The 23,578-nt window shown below is 38.3% G+C and overlaps 2 protein-coding genes across 8 annotated transcripts in view; one reads left to right on the top strand and one right to left on the bottom strand.

The window, feature by feature from the left end:
• Positions 1-16,750, bottom strand: part of LOC131945149 (uncharacterized) — a 58,394-nt gene extending 41,644 nt beyond the window's left edge. For 2 of the 7 annotated variants that reach the window (XM_059306159.1, XM_059306161.1), the window contains exons 1-3: positions 16,653-16,750; positions 14,096-14,254; positions 13,281-13,344 (exon numbers count right to left, since the gene is read on the bottom strand). In XM_059306159.1, the coding sequence (XP_059162142.1) occupies positions 13,281-13,329 (49 nt within the window). In that variant the 5' untranslated portion in view covers positions 13,330-13,344; positions 14,096-14,254; positions 16,653-16,750. Of the gene's footprint in view, positions 1-13,034; positions 13,134-13,280; positions 13,345-14,095; positions 14,255-15,768; positions 16,063-16,652 lie in introns of those variants that run through there. The other 5 variants (XM_059306160.1, XM_059306164.1, XM_059306162.1 and 2 more) reach the window with 4 other exon arrangements.
• Positions 16,751-20,973: 4,223 nt separating this feature from the next.
• Positions 20,974-23,355, top strand: LOC131945137 (uncharacterized). The gene has a single exon (XM_059306144.1). It carries the CDS (start codon positions 20,974-20,976, stop codon positions 23,353-23,355), a length of 2,382 nt encoding a protein of 793 aa, XP_059162127.1.
• Positions 23,356-23,578: the final 223 nt, after the last annotated feature.

The raw sequence follows: 23,578 nt of genomic DNA, 5'->3' as shown, positions 1-23,578 counted from the left end.
AAATCGTATTAACCCAAATACGCTCTACTATATATTCTGCTCTCCGCGGAATAGTAAGTGAATGATAATGAGGGAGGAATTTTCTGTAAGGTCAATACATTGTGTCATCACTTACAACATCAGAACTATAATTTCCTTCAGAGTTCGACCCTGAGTGGACCAAGAAGTCCGCCAAAACAGGTCGATATACCGGCATGTACACAAGCGCTCCACTGGAGCCTGGACATGTACATGTTGTGTACGTGTGCCTGGCGTATATGTCCTCATCATAGTCATCATCATTAAAATAATCACTTTCAATTTCATCATCATAAACAACATCAACTTCGACAGCTTCAACACAATCAGGACCTTGATTATCAACTCTAACACTCCTATCACTTATGTTTGTCCGACGTCCCACAGAGACCTGTTTAGATAGTCCATAAGGATGTGACACTATAACGATCAAATCGTTGCAGCTGAAAGAATTTGTAAACGTACTATCTACTTTTCTACTTAAATCATCGAAGTGCCGCCACATCTTGTCCAGTTCATCAACTAACTCTAAGTCACATGACACACATGAAAACCAACACATATCTAACTCTTCGTCTGCCACTTTCACCTTCGAGCCATCAAGACTGACCACTGGACTTTTGTTGTCATCAAAACCTACAACACACCTGGTCTGTCTCGCCTCACTCTCATCAAACACCACGTGTGTGGCTGTCTCCACTCTAATCTCCCCCCCCCCACACTTTGCTGGGTGTGCCCGAGTGTTGACACTTGTCACATGGACAAGTGCCCTTGTCACTTTTTGTGTACTTGATCACACGATACACCCTCCCCGTCCCAACCCTCAATACTTTACTTCCTCTGGTGTTATAAAATGTATACTGACCACTGAAGCAAGGAACAGACTTTGGTCTCTTTAGACTGGTGTACTTGACCTTTACCAGGACCGTTAGGGCAGACAAAGCTTTGATTAGCTCCAACATGATGACGTCATGGTAACGTGAGGGGAGATGATCCAAGTTAAAATCATTAACATGTATAAAGTTGACATGACCTGGATTCTTCTTACAGCCGGTATAGTGCTTGTGTAAGTCAGCTTCACCTCCATAGCAGATCTCAGCTTCATGATGTCCTGGAGAGGTACAAGAGGAGTGAAGGGACGCGTAAAGTTATGGTTGATAATGTTATATTTTCTTTTTCAAATATTTAGAAAATATGTGATAGTAAAAAAATAAATAAACACATCTCATATGAATCTTGTTTCTAGCACTACTTTTTATTTTATATAACATTTAAAAAGAACATGTCCAGCACGCCCCTCCCCCTCACAGACACGCACACCAACAAGGCTGGTTACAACATTCTACCCCATATAACTCAGCTTTGTGCAATAACAAACCCACCTCTTTACCCAAATATTTGTATACATGGCGTAAACATTCCCTCCGGGACCAATTGCAAACATGAAATTTTGATTTATAGTTTCACCTTTTGGGTACGTTTGATTAGTTGCCTACCTGGAATAAAATCTCTACAACGGTCTCCAGATGTCTCCATTTGTGCACGTCTTGACCTGCCCAGAGTAGAAGAAAAGAATGAGTTACGAGCGACAATGGCCCGTTGACTCCGACTCAGAAGCGTCGGTCAGACGTGTTTTAATTAAAAGTTGTATCGTTAAGGCAACATGCGTTAGTAATATAGAATCGACTCCCGTATTCCCACTTATGGAAAATCTGCATCGACTTCCGTATTCCTACTTTTGGAAAATGTGCTTTCTCAAAGCGACCAAGATCGGACGTCTTCTCGTCCAACCAACGGTGCCGGCTCTAAGACCGTGACCAACCTGACGTCCTCACAGAACGGTTGAATCAATGGTAGCGACGGACGGGGTATAAACGGCAGGTATGTGATCAATACAGGTTAGGTCTCGCGCTTGCTGGGAAACCTTTGTTCATGTACAACATTCACGGCCCCAATAACCAGTCTCAATCACCACCTGCAGTCACCAATGAGCAACATAAGAACAAAGGGATTTCCACAGAGGCTCACATACCTAATTCTTCTGTGGAGCACGCATGCGACCACAGACATCTACCGACATAGAAGGCTACATACATTGCCCCATCTCTCGAGGACATCACAGACATTGGTCCCTATCGTGAGGCTACATGCTACTAGTCCATCTAAATCTCATCTATAGAGTGTCTCAGTTTGTTTTGGACAAAAGTTTGTCAGGTTTTTCCGTCGGGATCATATTGTATGGGTCAATTATTGAACGCGTCACAAATTGTAATGTACACTGCAGCAAGCGGATATCGACAGCTGACGTTAGTGCGCATGTTTATCGATTGCTCCATGGTTCGATTATGGACGTATCCTTGTGTGTAGTGGGTCAACACTCAGACATTGGTGTGTTGTATCAGTTGCTGTGTCAAGCACAACGACGTGCGACTACACATTTCACAATTAAACAAGTGATCTATTTTAAAACATGTTTTAAGCAACATTAAACATGCAAATTCGGATATTCTTTTTTTTACCCCGACTTCTTTTAGATCCTTCCAGAATATCGATTTTGTCGATTGCTTAAAGATCTACACTTCATCAGTTAAAACATTTTTTTTAAACTAGCAAGGTCTCCACAAGTCAATCATTTGTCCATTATTTTCTCTTGTTATAAGCCGCAAGCGCTTGATGTTTTCATTGTAGCATTTAGTTATTATAATTAGTATTTCATAATAGAAAAAATAAAAGCAAAAACTCACGAATCACTGACAAATACTGCAGCAAAAATGAGTCTCTCTGTCTTGCTATTTGCTGCTTGAAATAAATTTGGTGACTTTTAAAATATTATGATGTAGACCAGGTAACGAAACGTCAAGAAGTGCCACAAACTGACAAGAACTGAACTCATCTGTTGGAAACTCACGAAGACATGCTTGGATCTATTAATAGTTAACAATGACGTCATTGTTGGAATATTCGCTATGTTCTCCACCGCCAGACTTTCTTGTCATGTTCATTTAAGAGACAAATATTTACTTAAACAATTGTAACTAAATGATCTACATAATCGTTTACAATATTAACATAGGATACCACTGCTGACTTTATGTCTGTTCATAATACAAATTTCATCCTTTCCTATTTGTCCTTATGAAATTTTACTTATAAATTATTTATTCAAAATGAATAAAATATTAATTTCAACGAAGGTTTATTTTTAAAACCATAAAAAGTAAAAAAAAGTAAAGGTTACACTTTGGTACCTAACGGTCAATAGGGCAAGTGAAATAACGTCGGCATGTCCGTGAAATAATTTCTATGTCCTGCCGCTTTGATTTCCCTAACGTAAATTTGGTGCCACAATTAGCTGGACGGGCTCAAGACGTCCTACAACCTCGTGACGGGATCAAATTCCGAGATTTTCGGGATAGAAGTCACGTGTTCTATTGCTGCACATTCATGTAAAAGGCCGTTTTTATCAGGTTCACATGGCATCTAGAACTGTCCAAAATCTCATGAAGTGAATGTGTACGAGCCAGAGATCCTACACAACATCGAGAGTCAGGTGTTGAAGTTCTTAAAGGTATCGTAGTGTCAGAACAGCTGACTGAGAGTTCAGAGTTCACACAAATTATTCTAATGTGCTATGATAGTTGCACGTGACCTGTCACAGCACTTTAAAATTTATGAGAACCGGACATTACCCTCCCTCGATCACCCCCTCCCCACCCCATTACCTCATTTTTAATTACCTCTGAAGATCCCGAATTTCAGTCATTAAGAATGGTCATCCATGAGATGTAGAAGGAAGTGTGTTGACGAAAGAGCTCCCAATAATGGTCTCGTAATCAAAGCTCAAACATGAAGTCTTCGTCAACAAATGTGGATCCAACAAACTAACATGGTAGATGAGCAATTACCTAAACCGGTTATAATTTCTTATTAAACACAAATTATTTTAAAATTTGGGGTTCGGGTGATTTGGCCGGCAAAGCACACGTATAGAACCCCAGCAAGACGAGACTTGTAATCTGGAGACAGCAGCCCAGCAAGACGAGACTTGTAATCTGGAGACAGCAGCCCAGCTATGGGAGGCTTGTAATCTGGAGACAACAGCCCAGCTAGGGGAGACTTGTAATCTGGAGACAACAGCCCAGCTAGGGGAGACTTGTAATCTGGAGACAGCAGCCTAGCAAGACGAGACTTGTAATCTGGAGACAGCAGCCCCGCAAGACGAGACTTGTAATCTGGAGACAGCAGCCCAGCAAGACGAGACTTGTAATCTGGAGACAGCAGCCCAGCTAGGGGAGACTTGTAATCTGGAGACAGCAGCCCAGCAAGGGGAGACTTGTAATCTGGAGACAGCAGCCAGCAAGACGAGACTTGTAATCTGGAGACAGCAGCCCAGCAAGGGGAGACTTGTAATCTGGAGACAGCAGCCCATCAAGACGAGACTTGTAATCTGGGGACAGCAGCCAGCAAGACGAGACTTGTAATCTGGAGACAGCAGCCCAGCAAGGGGAGACTTGTAATCTGGAGACAGCAGCCCAGCAAAGGGAGACTTGTAATCTGGAGACTGCAGCCCATCAAGACGAGACTTGTAATCCGGAGACAGCAGCCCAGCTAGGGGAGAAAATTTCGAACTCAAGCAGAAGTGATACCCCTTAAAGAAACGGAATATCATCTCGTGTTTACTTTCGTCAGCTCCTACGACACCGCTGAAGCCAAGTTGTATGGGTAACCTATCCTTTGGGTCTATACGCTGTGTGGAGATAGGGGTCTGATAACTGGGCAACATTTGGCTTTCCTCAACTTGGCTGTCTTATACTTACGTCTTGATTTGCAAGGCGCAGTTATCTATTCGTCTAACAGACTATGAAACCATTTATTTATTTATTTATCTTCAGTTGAAGGTACAGCATATTCCAAAACAAGCTTATATATAGTTATGTATGGGGACTAATTAAATCGTGCTCCGTACTTTCCATAGTCACGTTATAAAATTCCAAAAAGCTGAGCAAGCAAAAGAACAGACAAAGTTTATTTCACACAAAAATATGCTAACACTAGACTGACCTTGTTCCTAGCCCTAACCATAACATTGCCTTACGACTAGGGTTACAAGTAACATTATGAATAAAGTCAACTTATAATGAAGAATAATGACATAACCTACCCTTTATCAGATTATCAATTCGTGATGGTAATCTGACTCGAAATTGGGAAATTATATATCGTAATTAATCAACTACATGTCTCTTATATGTTGGCAAGTCTGAAGAGTTGCTTAAAAAGTTCCTCAAAGTAAATTTGAAATGTTCTTCTCTTAGCTTCACGGCCAGATGAAAACAAATGTTTAGTTTATCATCACGAGAGCTTCCTCTTTTGTAACACTTCTCTAGGGCCATGTATGGAGAGTTAACAGATTGCCAACCTAACTTTAGCTCACTAATAGACTTTGACAACCCCTCCACCAGCTAAATCAAATTATTCCGACCCGAAAAATCTTGACGGGAGCTCCCAGTTTCAGTAAAATATGACAGTCACCCATGAGGTCCCCATGGTGGGATATTAACAAAAGAGCTCTCTACTATTGTCTCGTCATTAATGCTCATTTATTCTTCGTCAACAACCCTGGCTTCATTCGTGCAAATTAATATTCTATTCCTCACTCCTCACCCCCCTCCCGTTTATTCCCCCCTCCCCTCTCACCACCCGTTTATTCCCCCTCCCCTCTGATCACCTATTTATTACCCTCTCCCCTCCCGTTTATTCCCCTCCCCTCTCACCACCCGTTTATTCCCCCTCCCCTCTGATCACCTATTTATTCCCCTCTCACCACCCGTTTATTCCCCCTCCCCTCTCATCACCTATTTATTCCCCTCTGCCCTCCCGTTTATTCCTCCCTACCCTCCAGATAATTATCCCCCTTGCCAATCTTCCCTAATGCTAGTTATCCCCGCCTCTCACATGTTTATTATTTAAGCGTGGTATTCCATTGACTGCCTGAAATATGCTGACATAGCGAGAAATTAATTTTTATGTGGTAATTTCACAAGATATGTTATAAAATACCAAACAGCTGAGCTGTAGAATAAGTATATTCTCATAGAATATATCTTAACCCTAGACTGACTCTAAACTTAACCTATCCATAACCATAACATTAGCTAACGATTAGGGTTAAGTGTGATATTAGAGTTATGGTACAATGTATTGTAGACAGGGGAAAGTTTATGTCCTACACAAGTTTTTTTTAGGCGGGTTGTTATTTGCGTAAGTTTACGAGACAGTGGTTGATTGATCCTGTGGAATGTGCGGAAGACGGAATGTCAAGGGACTGAGTAGACTGTCTCCCCCCCCCCCCTCCTACCCAAATACCAAACCACAGTTGGTGAGTACAAATATGTTGGGCTGTTTAATTCCATTCTTGGAATCACATCATTGTCGAGAAAGTCGTTGTTGTATCTTGATTAGGAATAATTACAAAACATTTTGGTTAAAATTGTTTGAAACTTGAGTCAACGTATTTAACTCACCAGTTTATGTAACAGAATAATGGAAAAATAATAAGCTAAATCAACTGAATCAAAGAACAGTTTTAACATAATGTGTTTGTGTTATTGCCTCGGTACCGTGTAGAACTAACGCCGTAGACCCAGTGTTGTGACATGTTATGGGTGGCTTAATATTTCTAGTAACTTAAACAAGCTGACGGTAGAGTTGTCTTTATTTATTGTACCGATCTATGTACTGGTAGGATGACAGGATAAATACAGATCTACTGACTTGTACGTCACAAAAAAGTCATTGAAATTAAATGATGATTTTACTCATTACCTAGTGATACTTTATCGGAATCGTTTTGTTTTAATTATTAATTATAATTATTATGTATTATTCTACATCCTCTAAAACACTTCTATTTTCAAAGTCTCTGCATTATACGTTTGTGGTCAACGGGAATTAACAATGAAAACAATTTGCAAATACTTTCTGACGCATTTATCAACTCTGAGTAGTCTGCACATTGGAATTATTAGTATTTTAAATTTTATAATCTGACGGTCTTTCAAAAATCTACATTTCTAGCTATGTGACCTTTAAAGTTAATTGAGAAATGGCGAAATAAGGTCGAAATAGACCACAGCGTATGGTCTTTCAATCACAATGGCGAGACTTAGCTAAACATTCTGTGCAACGCTAAACACGAAAAACAAGGGAGTTTGATATCGTTGTTTCCAGTTAGCGTAACTGTCCTCTGTTTAAGTCTAGGTCTATTGTCTGTTTACTCGATGCTTGACGAAATTGATTATCATTATATTTTAATATACTGATAGTAAAGTAGCTATATATTTTGATAAAGTAACTAAGATGCAATATTTTTTTCAAAGTCTCAGCTACAAACTTGACTGCCGACATTAAGTCTCAGCTACAAACTTGACTAGAGATATTTAGTCTCAGCTACAAACTTGACTGCCGACATTCTCAGCTACAAACTTGACTGAAAACATAAGGTGTTAGCTAAAAACTTAACTGCCGACATTAAGTCTCAGCTACAAACTAGACTGCCGACATTAACTCAGCTACAAACTTGACTGCCGACATTAAGTCTCAGCTACAAACTTGACTGCCAACATTAAGTCTCAGCTACAAACTTGACTGCCGAAATTAAGTCTCAGCTATAAACTTGACTGAAAACATAAGGTGTTAGCTAAAAACATGACTGCCGACATTAAGTCTCAGCTACAAACTTAACTGCCAACATTAAGTCTCAGCTACAAACTTGACTGCCGACATTAACTCAGCTACAAACTTGACTGCCGATATTCTCAGCTACAAACTTGACTGCCGACATTAAGTCTCAGCTACAAACTTGACTGCCGACATTAAGTCTCAGCTACAAACTTGACTGCCGACATTAAGTCAAGTCTTAGCTACAAACATGACGGAAGATATTTATTCTCAGCTATAAACTTGACTGCCGACATTAAGTCTCAGCTACAAACTTGACTGCCGACATTAAGTCTCAGCTACAAACTTGACTGCCGATATTCTCAGCTACAAACTTGACTGCCGACATTAAGTCTCAGCTACAAACTTGACTGCCGACATTAAGTCTCAGCTACAAACTTGACTGCCGACATTAAGTCTCAGCTACAAACTTGACTGCCGACATTAAGTTTCAGCTACAAACTTGACTGCCGACATTAAGTCTCAGCTACAAACTTGACTGCCGACATTAAGTCTCCGATACAAACTTGACTGCCGACATTAAGTCTCAGATACAAACTTGACTGCCGACAATAAGTTGACTGCCGACATTACGTCTTAGCTACAAACTTGACTGCCGACATTAAGTCTCAGCTACAAACTTGACTGCCGACATTATCAGCTACAAACTTGACTGCCAACATTAAGTCTCAGCTACAAACTAGACTGCCGACATTAAGTCTCAGCTACAAACTTGACTGCCGACATTACGTCTCAGCTACAAACTTGACTGCCGACATTAAGTCTCAGCTACAAACTTGACTGCCGACATTAAGTCTCAGCTACAAACTTGACTGCCAACATTAAGTCTCAGCTACAAACTTGACTGCCGACATTAAGTCTCCGATACAAACTTGACTGCCGACATTAAGTCTCAGCTACAAACTTGACTGCCGAATTTAAGTCTCAGCTACAAACATGACTGCCGACATTAAGTCATAGCTACAAACTTGACTGCCGACATTAAGTCTCAGCTACAAACTTGACTGCCGACATTAAGTCATAGCTACAAACTTGACTGCCGACATTAAGTCACAGCTACAAACTTGACTGCCGACATTAAGTCTCAGCTACAAACTTGACTGCCGACATTAAGTCATAGCTACAAACTTGACTGCCGACATTAAGTCACAGCTACAAACTTGACTGCCGACATTAAGTCTCAGCTACAAACTTGACTGCCGACATTAAGTCATAGCTACAAACTTGACTGCCGACATTAAGTCTCAGCTACAATCTTGACTGCCGACATTCTCAGCTACAAACTTGACTGCCGACTTTAAGTCTCAGCTACAAACATGACTGCCGACATTAAGTCATAGCTACAAACTTGACTGCCGACATTAAGTCTCAGCTACAAACTTGACTGCCGACATTAAGTCATAGCTACAAACTTGACTGCCGACATTAAGTCACAGCTACAAACTTGACTGCCGACATTAAGTCTCAGCTACAAACTTGACTGCCGACATTAAGTCATAGCTACAAACTTGACTGCCGACATTAAGTCTCAGCTACAAACTTGACTGCCGACATTAAGTCTCAGCTATAAACTTGACTGCCGACTTTAAGTCTCAGCTACAAACTTGACTGCCGACATTTCTCTTCACTACCATCGTGTTTTGTTTATCATCAACACAAAACATTAAAATTATCAACGATAACAAAATAAATGAAAGAACATTTGAAATCTTCTAAAACTTTATTGACATCCATACAAACAGTTTGTTAACAAATACAAACAGTTTGTGAACAAATACAAACAGTTTGTAAACAAATACAAACATGAATTAAAGTATAAATAAAGACAATGATGGCGATGACAAATCTAATGTGGAGGTTTAAACAAAACAAAGATACAAGTGTAGCCTATAAAAATTTCATTTCTCAACAATAAACATTTGTTTATAATTTTGTTTATGTGTCTAGCAACTCTAAACAAATGACGTGAAAGAAACCAAACAATTTAAGTTTTATGAAGGGAGCCGCCATTTTGTTTGTTTACATTAGACAAGGGGCAGAGGCGTAGCGAACCCTCCCGGCGCCCGGGGCGAACTTTCAGTTTGGCGCCCCATATATATATATATATATATATATATATATATATATATATATATATGTGTGTGTGTGTGTCTGTGTGTCTGTGTGTCTGTGTGGGTGTGGGTGTGCGTGTGTGTGTGTGCGACAGTCCGGAAAAAAAAATTTATAATTACGCTTTATGATTGTCGTTCCCTAAAACTTAACTCGATGCCAATTAAATTCCCCTTAAGATGCATTATCCTTTTAAAAATGATGATAACTAATGTCCAAATGTCCGAAAAAAAATTATAGCGGTGCTAATTCGTTTAGGAAAGTCTTTTTATGTTTTATCTTTGGAACAGTCTCTGTTATGATATAGTACATAGTTGGATTATAAGTTTGTTAGATTAAGATGAAACAATTGACATACAATAGCAAAAGTATTGTTCATATTGGAATACGATATGGGTATTTCGTTGATTGGTTGATTGTATAATGAAACAAGCTCGAGGAAACGAAGTGGAATCCAACGGACACAACAGCTCGAAGTCTTGGATTTATCAGATGTGCGCTGCCTTCTCGCACACGGTCAAGAACTAATTGTACTGGATGAAGAAGCTGTAATAAGAAGCTGTAATGATAATAGCTGACGCCCATGACGTTAAGGAGGAGGCTGGATTATTAGGGTTCGATCTTCATAAAAATCAAGTGAGTTGACGAAATGTTGCCTACGCCAATGTTCCTTATGAAGCCGAAACGAATAAAAAGAAGAAAATCAAAAGAGTTTAGAACAGTGGGTTCCATCGAACCCAAGAGGTTCGGTAATTCAGTCTCTGGACTTCCGCGGAGGTCAAGATACACAGCCGACTCATATGATTCACGATCGGATTTTGTCAGTGTGGACGATACAACTATTAAGAAGGGTTCGGTGATTGCGCATATGAAACTGGTGGGGTTCGTTACCTCCAAAAAGTTAAGAACCACTGCTTGGAGAGTATTTTGTAGAAGGTGCAAGCTTATTTTGTCTACTTTTGGTCGTTTCTTTAGAAAATTTCGATAATAGTAGGCCTATATTACAATTTTAAATTATCAGTTAGGTTGAACAAAGTAATAATCAGTATATATACTAATTTTCTTCTCTCTTAAAATTTTGGTAAAGAGTGTCGCTTTCCACCACCCGCTCCGACAGTCTGCTATTTTACTGATCGGATAGCGATACAAGAATCCGTGATAATTATTTCTCTTTAATGAAGTCATCCAGGCAAGATGTAATACAATCAAGTAAAACTATCTGATTTCTCACGATAAAGTTGAGAATCGTAAGAATCTTACAAAGAACTGGTCGCGTTATTACTTAGCAAAAATAAGCGGTGAAATAGTACATTAAGTTATAATACAATTGATTTCTTTTCTAAGTGTTAAAAGAGTTATCTAGTTACCGATCCAGTACAAATCCTGCGATTTTTGTTGGTGAAAAAGAGTCCCACCATCTTGGACAAAAAATGGTAAAGCGGATTTTAAACGTCACTAACTCTTTTTTTATGTTACACAATTGTGAATTACGCTTTAGTTCAATGGTTTTCTTTTCTGAGTGATATAGGTTATTTATTCCTTAATCCAATGTGAATTTTTCCGCTTTTAGTCTTCGAAAAAGCGCCCCCACCCCCATCTAGGAAAGCTGGAAAGCGGTTTTTCCGGTCACTGTTTTTTAAGGATTACGTTTTACAGTTACACAATCAAGGTAGAAAACAGTTAAATCAGTATGCAAAGGCTCTCAGCCGTTAAATTTCTTTACTTTGACTGTTTATAATTCAAAACTGCAGCTTAAAATGAGCTTTAAAAAAAATTTCTACCCGTTTTGGCGCCCCCCTAGGGTCGGCGCCCGGGGCGGCCGCCCTCCCCGCCCTCCCCTAGCTACGCCTCTGACAAGGGGAGAGAACCAACAGTTACAGATGGATCAATACAACACATCCACCCCACTATAATTTCCTTCAGAGTTTGATCCACTGTGGGGATGTGACCACCACCACACGCCATATTCCGGTATGTAGACATTTGCTCCACTGGAGCCAGGACATGTACATGTTGTGTACGTGTACTTGTACCAACCATCCCTCTCATGTCTGTGTGTCCATTGTCCTACAGAGACCTGTTTAGGACAGCCATGAGGATGTGACACTATAACAGTCAACTTGTCCTCATCACCAAATCTCCTGTATTTCTCCCTTACTTTCTCACATAGATCATCAAAGTGCCACCACATCTTGTCCAGTTTATCAAGCAACTCTAAGTCACATGACACACATGTAAACCTACAACTGTCTCCCTCAATGTCTGCCTCCCTCACCCCCCAGCCATCAAGACTGACCACTGGACTTTTATTGTCATCAAAACCTACAACACACTTGGTCTGTCTCACCTCACTCTCATCAAACACCAGGTGTGTGGCTGTCAACACAAGAACCTCCCCCCACACTTTGCTGGGTGTGTCCGAGTGTTGACACTTGCCACATGGACAAGTGCCCTTGTTGTCACTCTCTGTGTACTTGACCACACGACTCACCCTCCCCGTCCCTGTCCTCAACACGTCACTTCCTCTGGTGTTATAAAATGGATACTGACCACTGAAGCATGGAACAGACTTTGGTCTCTTTAGACTGGTGTAGTTGACCTTTATCAGGACCGTTAGGGCAGACAAAACTTTGATTACCTCCAACATGATGACGTCATGGTAACGTGAGGGGAGATGATCCAAGTTAAAATCATTAACAGGTATAAAGTTGACATGACCTGGATTCTTCTTACAGCTGGTATAGTGCTTGTGTAATTCAGCTTCACCTCCATAGCAGATCTCGGCTTCATGGTGTCCTGAGGAGATACAAGGGGAGGGAATCCATATTTTTAAAAAATACAAATTTAAATGTATTTAAAATAAGCAACTTGTCAAACAAATAGTGCAACTAGAACAATTAACAAAAACTTCATATTTCTATTTGTTTTATTAGCTGGTGAAGATGAAATAGAGTTTACATGTATCATGTGGTATATATTGCCTGCCAAACGACCATTTAACTAACCATCAGTTGTCAACAGGATCAGGTAATATATTAGCTGTGAAAGAACACATGCACTTCATATATGTAAATAATGTAATCATGTGCCCAGCAGATCTGTATAAATGTAACTTCTTACATTTTACGTACATTTTGCATACATATTTCACACAATCTGAGACTCACCTGGGATAAAATCTCCTTCAGTTTTTTTTTCTTCAAACTGTGTTGTCTCATCTTGTCTTTCTTCCAACTGTGTTTTCTCATCTTGTCTATGTGTTAGACCTAAAACAATTTAACATCAAGGTTTCAATTAGATTAAACACAAACCTATACCAGTAAATAAAACATTTCTCTAATTGTAAAGCAACTGGGATGTTCTAAACATTTACAGCAAATACAAAACATGTTACCTAGAAACATTTATTTTACCTTTCTCTGCCAACTGATTTTCTCTTTTCTTCCCACCTGTATTTTCCATCTCTGACAACTTTACCTGCAATAAAAAAATTATTGTAAAATAAACTTACATTATTATGATTTTGTTACAAAAGTTATCATCATTTAAGTCAACTTTATGGATGAGTTCAGATTCTATTCTGGTGATGTGAAGACAAACTATATGTCTTTTTCATAAAAGCTTTATTATTTTTGTGTCAATTTGTTTTTCTTTTCACTTAGTTATCAGCTAGATAAACTCAAATAAGAACAAATTATTTTTATAACAATATCAAGTAAATAATCTTAAAACTCACATTACTTGTGCTTTTCTTCAATAAATAATGTTTTAGTTTTAGCTAATGTCATCTTTAAAATGTTTAAAATGTGTGGCTTTTAATTGTCTCACATTTTAAATATTTATCTGCCATCTATCAATAGTCTTTCATGCCAGATTCCACCCCCCCCCCCCCACCCCTTAAAATGATATCACACCTCAACCTTGTAATTTTTTATTATTAAGAGATTTTATACTAAAATACCTTCAACCTATTGAAGCTTAGTATATATTTCTATTACAATTTATAAAAAAGTATTTTAAATGTGAAATAATGGAAAAAATTCAGTTTCAAGCACATCTTAATGTGATTCTAAAATTTAAACCTACAAAAGAGACACAAAATTATTGACAAAATTGTAAATACATTTTCTAAGACGTAATCAAAGTTGACTTTAAAAATATGTAGTCTATTAAAATGCTAGATCAAATTCTATTGAATGAATAAAAAAATGCAGGCTTCAACACAAACCTCAAATTGGATCTTTTGAATAACAAAATTATGTCTTCATAGCCCTATTAATGGGTGATTCCACTGTCTATATGTTTCTATCCTTTGAATAACAAAATTATGTCTTTGTAGCCCTATTGATGGGTGATTCCACTGTCCATATGTTTCTCCTTCATACACCTTGATAAAAAGACATGCATACTATTATATACCTTCATAACTTAAGAATATAGGAGTACATCTATTAACAAATCTAGATTAACAGTGTATGCTCTAGTCTAAACTCTAATTAATTTGTGTAACGGATTCTTAATTTTATAAAATTTTGCAGGTGTGGTGATTTTGTAGACTGGATAGATAGAGTTAGTCAGATCTAGATTCTATATACTATATATTTATCTAGATATAATCTTTATCCATATCTAATTACAACTGGATTAATAAGTGTTGCAATATTTAAATATAATAAATGAGTTAGATATACAGGCCTATTCGTAATACCCCAGTTTAGCATCGGTTTTTATTTCGGAATGGTATAGCAGTTAAAAAACAATAAAACAAAGATTAGTCTATAGCAATGTACCGGGAGTACTGTACACCATACTTGATTTGGCACCATCTTTTATTTTTAATATTGAACATTAAAAAAATTGGATGGATTGATTTTTTTGCATGTTGAATACTGTTTTGCTAATCATTTTGTATTGCTAATTTTTTTTAAGCATTCCTGATAATTATTGCTGTTACTAAATATTTTTCTATTAGCCATTTTTATATTTGCGCAATCATTTTTACTAGATCTAGATCTAATTCTAAATTGATTAGTGCAAATCCTCTGCAAGATTTTTATTTCTGTCTTAAAAAAAACATTAAACTAACTACTACACTTGACTTTATTATTTATATTTATAACTAGGGCCTATTTATTTCTGTTTCCGAGTGTTGATTAAACATAAAGTTCAAACATTAATTTAGTACATTGACTAGATCTATATTATATTTCAACAGTAAAAACAAATCACGGTTTACACTAGTAACTAATGTAAATGAAACTCAACAAACATTACTGGATAACTTCCATGCTATACTGGGGCCGGATTTCCTGCCTATTAATGTTATAGAATCTGGAAATAGAAGTCTAACAGCTGTGCAGTGGCTTACAACTACAGTGTCTAGACATGAGTGACTAGCATTATTTCCTTTTTATTCAGATCCTATCTGTATCTTGCAATCTAATCTAGACTAGATTAGGCCTATTCAGATTAATTTAGGCTAATAATTTAGAATTTAGGCCTAGATCTAGATCTAGATCTATCATCTAGAACTATCAATTATTATTATTATTATATATTCTAGACGACTAGATTCTAGAACTAGATTCTGTAGTAGACTGTGTAGAGTAGTAGTAAGTAGATCTAGAATCTAGATCTAGACATCTTGAAAGTAGTTTGAAAGTAGATCTAAATCTAGAGACTGAGAATCAAGGAGGTGCAGTAGCCAGTGTACTCTCTGTACTCTGTACCTGTACGACTGTGGGTATTCTAAATATTAAAATTAAGGGCTAGTCATAGTCTAGATCTAGAGTAAATCAACGACAGATTGAGTTGTGTCTAGATCTAGATCTGTATCTTTGAAAGTTTGTCATACACACAATTCATTAAAAATTAAAATACTAAATATTTTGAAAACCTAACATTTAATTTAATATTGTTGTCTGTTGTCGTCTGCTGAGATCTGAAGCACGCAAACGGCAGCGGCAACGTAATCGATACTGTAAATATCGTGTTATTAAATTGTCGATCAAAATAGCTAAATTGTTGTTTGTCGTATTTTGTAGTGTAGATATAGACTAGATCTAGATGTAAATCTTGTTTTAAAAATGCAGCACACGTAGAATCTAGTCTTTATTTTACGATAACGTAAGAAATATTTGATTTTTTGTGAAAGTTCTTGAAATAACTTGTTCAATGCAGTTACGCCGAGATGTTATGACATGAATACTAGCCAGATACACGTCAGTATTTTAAGATCAAATCTAGAATCTAAATCTAGTCTAAAACGTGTTGTTATAATTAAATATTTAAATGTCAAAAGCCTTTTTTGATTAAGTCTTAAAATAATGTCTCAAAAGAATGTTTTTAAAATCTACGTCGGATGACAATACAATAATTTAGATCTATATAGATCTAGATCCATTAACAACTGTTGAATACTCCAATAATTTTTATCCGCGAATGACGAATGTGTACTCTAATCAAATTAATTATTGCAATAATAAATTGCAACATTTGAAGTTAATTTTTAAAGCTTGTAATAACATTAGATCAATATTTATTCATTTCCAACGGGAATGTCAACACGACAGATGACGAAGAGTTTCAAAAATTTCAATTCTATGGGGGCGAGATGAGGGTGGTGTGGATGACATGGACTCACAAAAAATTCAACAAAGAAAATCTAATTTATTTAGTTTCCAGAATGTTATTCAGATTTTATCGTATAAGTTAAACGTTTTGTTAAAGTGGTAAAGCTGAACCAAAAAAAAAAACAAAAAAAAAAAAACAACAGATTAACTTACTCTTACAACACCGTTGACCAGGTCTTTCTTGAACTGGTTTCAGGTCTGCTCTTGGGGATTATTATGCGTTCGGGAAATCCTGACGGTATTATTACATATTTTACTATTTTTAGATTTCGGGGGTTTTCCTCACTACTTTATTTTTATCATTGAACGGAAATTCCAATATTATTTTTTCAATGGTTTTCGAATTTTTGTTTTTTACTTTCTCGTATATACGAAGTATAGAGAAAGTATTGTAATCGTGCACAAAAATCACTTGAAATTTTAACAATTTTCACCGTATTACACCTCAGTCCTTCATAGCATCCGAAGTATAGAGGACTTATTTTAATCGGGCAAAAATTATCAATCTATATTTATCAAAATTAAGAGGTTTTATGCGTAATCCAGTCTGAAAAACTGGGCTTTGCAATTCTGTCCGTATGTCTGTGTGTCCGTCTGTCTGTCTGTGTGTCCGTGTGTAAACACGATAACTTGAGTACCGTTACAGTTAGGTTGATGACATTTCATATTTAAGTATTTTATCAAAATCGTAGATCCGTATCAACTTTTGAGCGATTTCCGATAACCGGAAGTGGTACTTTTTCTACTTTGAATTATTCAAAAGACTATAACTTGAGTACTATTTCAGATAGATAAATGAAATTTCACACGTAAGTAAAAGATATAAATCTCTACCTTCTGCTAAATTTTGAGAAAATTCCATTGAACGGAAGTAGTAATTTACGCTACTTCCGATTTCTCAAAAAACTAATTTATATTTTTAAAGTACTAATAATATTGCGCACTATTATGCACGTTTTTATTTGGCGTTCACTTGGTGTGCAATTCTTTTGTCTACGATATTTTATTCTATTTTTAAAACTTTAAGTATTTAAAAATTTTAATTTAAAATGGATTAAAAATCATGTCTATAGCCCAAGTTCCCATCCCCTGTTGTTTTATACAAGAATATTCGAGAAAGTTTAGGGGAGATCACTCCCGGTTTATTTAAAAATAAATTTAAGAACTTTGTAATGGAATTTTTCTAAAACGAGTTAATGATTGGGGTAGACCTTGGCGTGGAAGCTGCTAGAAATTGAATGATATAAACACGAGGGTTAATTATTTTTGTTCGTCCGTAAATGCCTCACGTTTTTATAGACTACTATTTAAATAACTATAAAGAAAAGCGTGGGTCTCTTTCTTAATATTAGTAAAGGTATCCAACAGATACTAAAGTGGCCCACGCTTTTCTTTATAGTTATTTAAATAGTATTATATAATTTATTTTCTACTTTTTAGTGCATTAGTACATACAAGCTTGTTATTAAAACGTTTTTTATGAATTTTTTAAAATTTACAATAGAGTTACATGACTAAAAGCCATTGCGCGCGTACTGAACGTGATGGCGCAGCTATTGAACGTGATGACGCGTGTGGTGTGGTTGGATAGACAGCCTGCTAATTCGGTCCAAATTTTAATTAATTCATAAAAAATTAATTAGGCATCCAATTAAGTCAAATTTAATTTCAGATTGTATTGTCTTCTAGTCTTGACCCACGTGCCAACTGTGAATCGTATCGGTGAAGTAGAAGTGTCCGAATTTTCACTCCGGCGTTTCGATCCAGACTGACGACTGACTGACGACTGACGACAGAGAAAGCGAGTTAAATAAAAGCTTGTAAATTTGCCACACTTTAGTCTCAAACCCATTCAAAATATCGTTTTTTTTGTTTCATGAAAGGGCGTTTCCTTTTGAAATTTTAATTGTAGCTGGCTATAAGTGTGGATGTTGAGTAATTTATTATATTCATAAAAAGTCAAATAAAAACAACCTTTAAATAACTATTTATTACATCAAAATGAACATCATATAACATTACCGTTGGTTCTTATCACTTGTCAAGTTTGAAATAAATCGATTTGTTTGATTTGGTGACATTTCTTGCGAAAGTTTTGAGTTACAAGTTACAAAGCAAAAACATTAATCAACGGGAATCAAGTGAAAATTGAAACTTGTAAATGCTAAATAACTGCTAATCTTTAAGGAGGTAGGCTGTGGTAAAATAAACTTTATAAATACTCGATAGGAAACAATTGTTTCTCTATAGCTGTTTCAAGGTACATCTGCATGTGTTTTCACTAAAAAAATAATTGGTGGAGAAATCTTGGTAACTATAACAACGGCGGCCATCTTGAAACTTAACCCCTTCGTAGGTTTTCCATCATTCATAAAATAGTATGGTTTAAACAATGAACTCATAATCTTCTTTCATTATTTTGTGGTACTCAGCTAAAAAATTTAAATTTAAGTACATATTTTCAAACTATTTTTTTTTTAATTTTAAAATTTTTGGTTCTTAAAAACATTAGTTTTAATGCCTCAAAATTCCCCTAAATTAAGAGCTTTGAACAGACACACATTTTGAAAATTCATAATAATTCATTTTAAAAATATGCACTTAAATTTTTTAGCTGAGTTGGGCCTATCCCAAAATATGGCTGAAGATTATAAGTTCATTGTTAATTGGGCTTAAAATATATATATATATATATATATATATATATATATATATATATATATATATATAAACAAAGTGGTCGGTTGCCTGATGGGGCATTTACAGGCGCCGCAGGCACTTCAAATTTGGCATGAGTCTGCCTTGTCGGCCTTTTGTCTTGTCGGCCTTTTGTCTTGTCGGCCTTTTGGATGTCGGCCTTTTGGCAGTCGGCCTTTTGTCTTGTCGGCCTATTGTCTTGTCGGCCTTTTGGGTGTCAGCTTTTTGGCAGTCGGCCTTTTGTCTTGTCGGCCTATTGTCTTGTCGGCCTTTTGTCCATGTCGGCCTTGTGTCCGTGTCGGCCTTTTGTCCATGTCAGCCTTTTGTCCGGATCCCCTTGGGGCAACAGAACACGAGAGCCGGTGCCGGTTGACCAACAAGTCCACGTAGAGGGGGTCAAATCTGACCTCGATTGACCGGCGCCCCATATGGGCTATATAACGAAAAAAAATTTTGCCAAACGACTCCCTTGATATTTTTAGAGGTGGTAGGAGAACGCATAGGGGTATCACAAAAAACTCGCCATGTCCGGGAAAAATCTGGAATGGGTCAAAACTGACCAGTCGTATTTCTCTATATAATCTTTGTATTTTATGTGAAAAACAGAGGGTAAAAAATTATTTCAACAGAAATTTTATGGTACTTAACCTCAGTACAATTGTCAATTTTTTTGCATGCACCTCTATAGATGACTAGGACGTATGAAAGAACTGTAGGTCAGACTCAATGCCCTCGACGAGGGCGAAAAATTGACCGCGAGTGAAATTCTCCTTATATGAGAAATGTATATATATATATATATATATATATATATATATATATATATATATATATATATATATATATATATATATATATATATATATAAATTGACGAACGATTCCCCTAATATTTTGTGAGGTCGTAGACCGACCCTAAAGGGTAACAATAAATCTATATTCCCGTTCGAAAAACCCTAAGGGTCGTTAAATTTTTCCAAATGCTATATTTTCTTATGTAAACAGTTGTTTGTGAAAATGTATACAAAGATTACGTGATTTGGCCTATGTACAGGGGAGGTAACTTTTTAAAGTAATGATTTAAAAAAATATTTTAAAGAGAAAACGAAAAACACAAAGTATAGTATTCGTTTAAATAAATATTTCGTTATAAGGTAAATTATGATTTTTTTTGAAATTGTAAAAAATAATTGCTAAAGTAATTTAATATAATATTGTATTAAATATTTTTTTACCCTGCATAATTTTTAAAACATTAATTATATTAGTTTAGTAGAAAGCAAGTTATAAGTTTCTATAGTTTAGAATATATTTTCAGTATGTTTAGAATAATATTAAATAAAGCAATTCACGTTTTGCTTACTTTTATTATGTTCTGCTCAATATTTTCAGTGATTAGACCAAAATTATTACAAACAGCAAGTTTGCATTAAATGATATTCTTCCACTGTTAAAACTAGACCGGTATCGTTGAATAATACGCAAAAATAACGATTTTAAGTATATATTTCTGAAATGACAATGGAGCATTGTTAAAAAACGGAATCACGGTAACATGAAGGTAAAAAAAAGGTCAAGTGACAGCCGACCTTTATGGACGCCCCTTTCCCCGCTACCCTCCCGCTTATCAATAAAGTCGTCCAAAATGTAGGAAATCCTCAATCCCGGGGAGTGTGACGTCATGTGGATGACGCTCACTGATTTATGACGTATTTTGTTGTTAGGATAGGTTACCATTACACCATTAGTGGGGCAGGTCAGTGATAAGACGGGATCGGATGTTTGTGTACCGACGTGTCCAGTCTGTCCAGTCACCGGATGTTTGTGTACCGACGTGTCCAGTCACCGGATGTTTGTGTACCGACGTGTCCAGTCACCGGATGTTTGTGTACCGACGTGTCCAGTCACCAGATGTTTGTGTACCAACGTGTCCAGTCACCGGATGTTTGTGTACCGACCTGTCCAGTCAGTCCAGTCACCGGATGTTTGTGTACCGACGTGTCCAGTCAGTCCAGTCACCGGATGTTTGTGTACCGACGTGTCCAGTCACCGGATGTTTGTGTACCAACGTGTCCAGTCAGTCCAGTCACCGGATGTTTGTGTACCGACGTGTCCAGTCACCGGATGTTTGTGTACCGACGCGTCCAGTCACCGGATGTTTGTGTACCGACGTGTCCAGTCACCGGATGTTTGTGTACCGACGTGTCCAGTCACCGGATTTTTGTGTACCGACGTGTCCAGTCAGTCCAGTCACCGGATGTTTGTGTACCGACGTGTCCAGTCACCGGATGTTTGTGTACCGACTTGTCCAGTCAGTCCAGTCACCGGATGTTTGTGTACCGACGTGTCCAGTCAGTCCAGTCATCGGATGTTTGTGTACCGACGTGTCCAGTCACCGGATGTTTGTGCACCGACGTGTCCAGTCACCGGATGGTTGTGTACCGACGTGTCCAGTCACCGGATGGTTGTGTACCGACGTGTCCAGTCACCAGATGTTTGTGTACCGACGTGTCCAGTCAGTCCAGTCACCGGATGTTTGTGTACCGACGTGTCCAGTCAGTCCAGTCACCAGATGTTTGTGTACCGACGTGTCCAGTCAGTCCAGTCACCGGATGTTTGTGTACCGACGTGTCCAGTCAGTCCAGTCACCAGATGTTTGTGTACCGACGTGTCCAGTCAGTCAAGTCACCGGATGTTTGTGTACCGACGTGTCCAGTCAGTCCAGTCACCGGATGTTTGTGTACCGACGTGTCCAGTCACCGGATGTTTGTGTACCGACGTGTCCAGTCACCGGATGTTTGTGTACCGACGTGTCCAGTCACCGGATGTTTGTGTACCGACGTGTCCAGTCACCGGATGTTTGTGTACCGACGTGTCCAGTCACCGGATGTTTGTGTACCGACGTGTCCAGTCACCAGATGTTTGTGTACGGACGTGTCCAGTCACCAGATGTTTGTGTACCGACGTGTCCGGTCACCGGATGTTTGTGTACCGACGTGTCCAGTCACCGGATGTTTGTGTACCGACGTGTCCAGTCACCGGATGTTTGTGTACCGACGTGTCCAGTCACCGGATGTTTGTGTACCAACGTGTCCAGTCACCAGATGTTTGTGTACGGACGTGTCCAGTCACCAGATGTTTGTGTACCGACGTGTCCAGTCACCGGATGTTTGTGTACCGACGTGTCCAGTCACCGGATGTTTGTGTACCGACGTGTCCAGTCACCGGATGTTTGTGTACCGACGTGTCCAGTCACCGGATGTTTGTGTACCGACGTGTCCAGTCACCGGATGTTTGTGTACCGACGTGTCCAGTCACCGGATGTTTGTGTACCGACGTGTCCAGTCACCAGATGTTTGTGTACGGACGTGTCCAGTCACCGGATGTTTGTGTACCGACGTGTCCAGTCACCGGATGTTTGTGTACCGACGTGTCCAGTCACCGGATGTTTGTGTACCGACGTGTCCAGTCACCGGATGTTTGTGTACCGACGTGTCCAGTCACCGGATGTTTGTGTACCGACGTGTCCAGTCACCAGATGTTTGTGTACGGACGTGTCCAGTCACCAGATGTTTGTGTACCGACGTGTCCAGTCACCAGATGTTTGTGTACGGACGTGTCCAGTCACCAGATGTTTGTGTACCGACGTGTCCAGTCACCGGATGTTTGTGTACCGACGTGTCCAGTCACCGGATGTTTGTGTACCGACGTTTCCAGTCACCGGATGTTTGTGTACCGACGTGTCCAGTCACCGGATGTTTGTGTACCGACGTGTCCAGTCACCGGATGTTTGTGTACCGACGTGTCCAGTCACCGGATGTTTGTGTACCGACGTGTCCAGTCACCGGATGTTTGTGTACCGACGTGTCCAGTCACCGGATGTTTGTGTACCGACGTGTCCAGTCACCGGATGTTTGTGTACCAACGTGTCCAGTCACCGAATGTTTGTGTACCGACGTGTCCAGTCACCGGATGTTTGTGTACCGACGTGTCCAGTCACCGGATGTTTGTGTACCAACGTGTCCAGTCACCGGATGTTTGTGTACCGACGTGTCCAGTCACCGGATGTTTGTGTACCGACGTGTCCAGTCACCGGATGTTTGTGTACCGACGTGTCCAGTCACCGAATGTGTGACCATCAAGATTTGCTCCTGCCTTGAGATACCAACAGGATGTTTTGTTTACATTATGAGCAGGAAAACACTGGCGCCTCTCTATTGGACTAGTAAGGGAAGTAACCAATCTATATAAAGTTTCATTTAAACATTGATTTGTCTCGCCTTGTTATTTATTTTAATAAATTGATAAGCTAAAACTAAAATTTTAACGAACGACAACCACTAGAACTGCAAAGAAATAAAACAATATAAATGATGATTGACA

This window comes from Physella acuta, unplaced genomic scaffold, assembly GCF_028476545.2.
Source record: "Physella acuta isolate Inbredline_101_S28 unplaced genomic scaffold, ASM2847654v3 ptg000527l, whole genome shotgun sequence".
Lineage (NCBI taxonomy): Eukaryota > Metazoa > Mollusca > Gastropoda > Physidae > Physella > Physella acuta.
The sequence above is the reverse complement of the archived record's forward strand: the minus strand, read 5'-3'. Positions and strand labels throughout refer to the sequence as shown.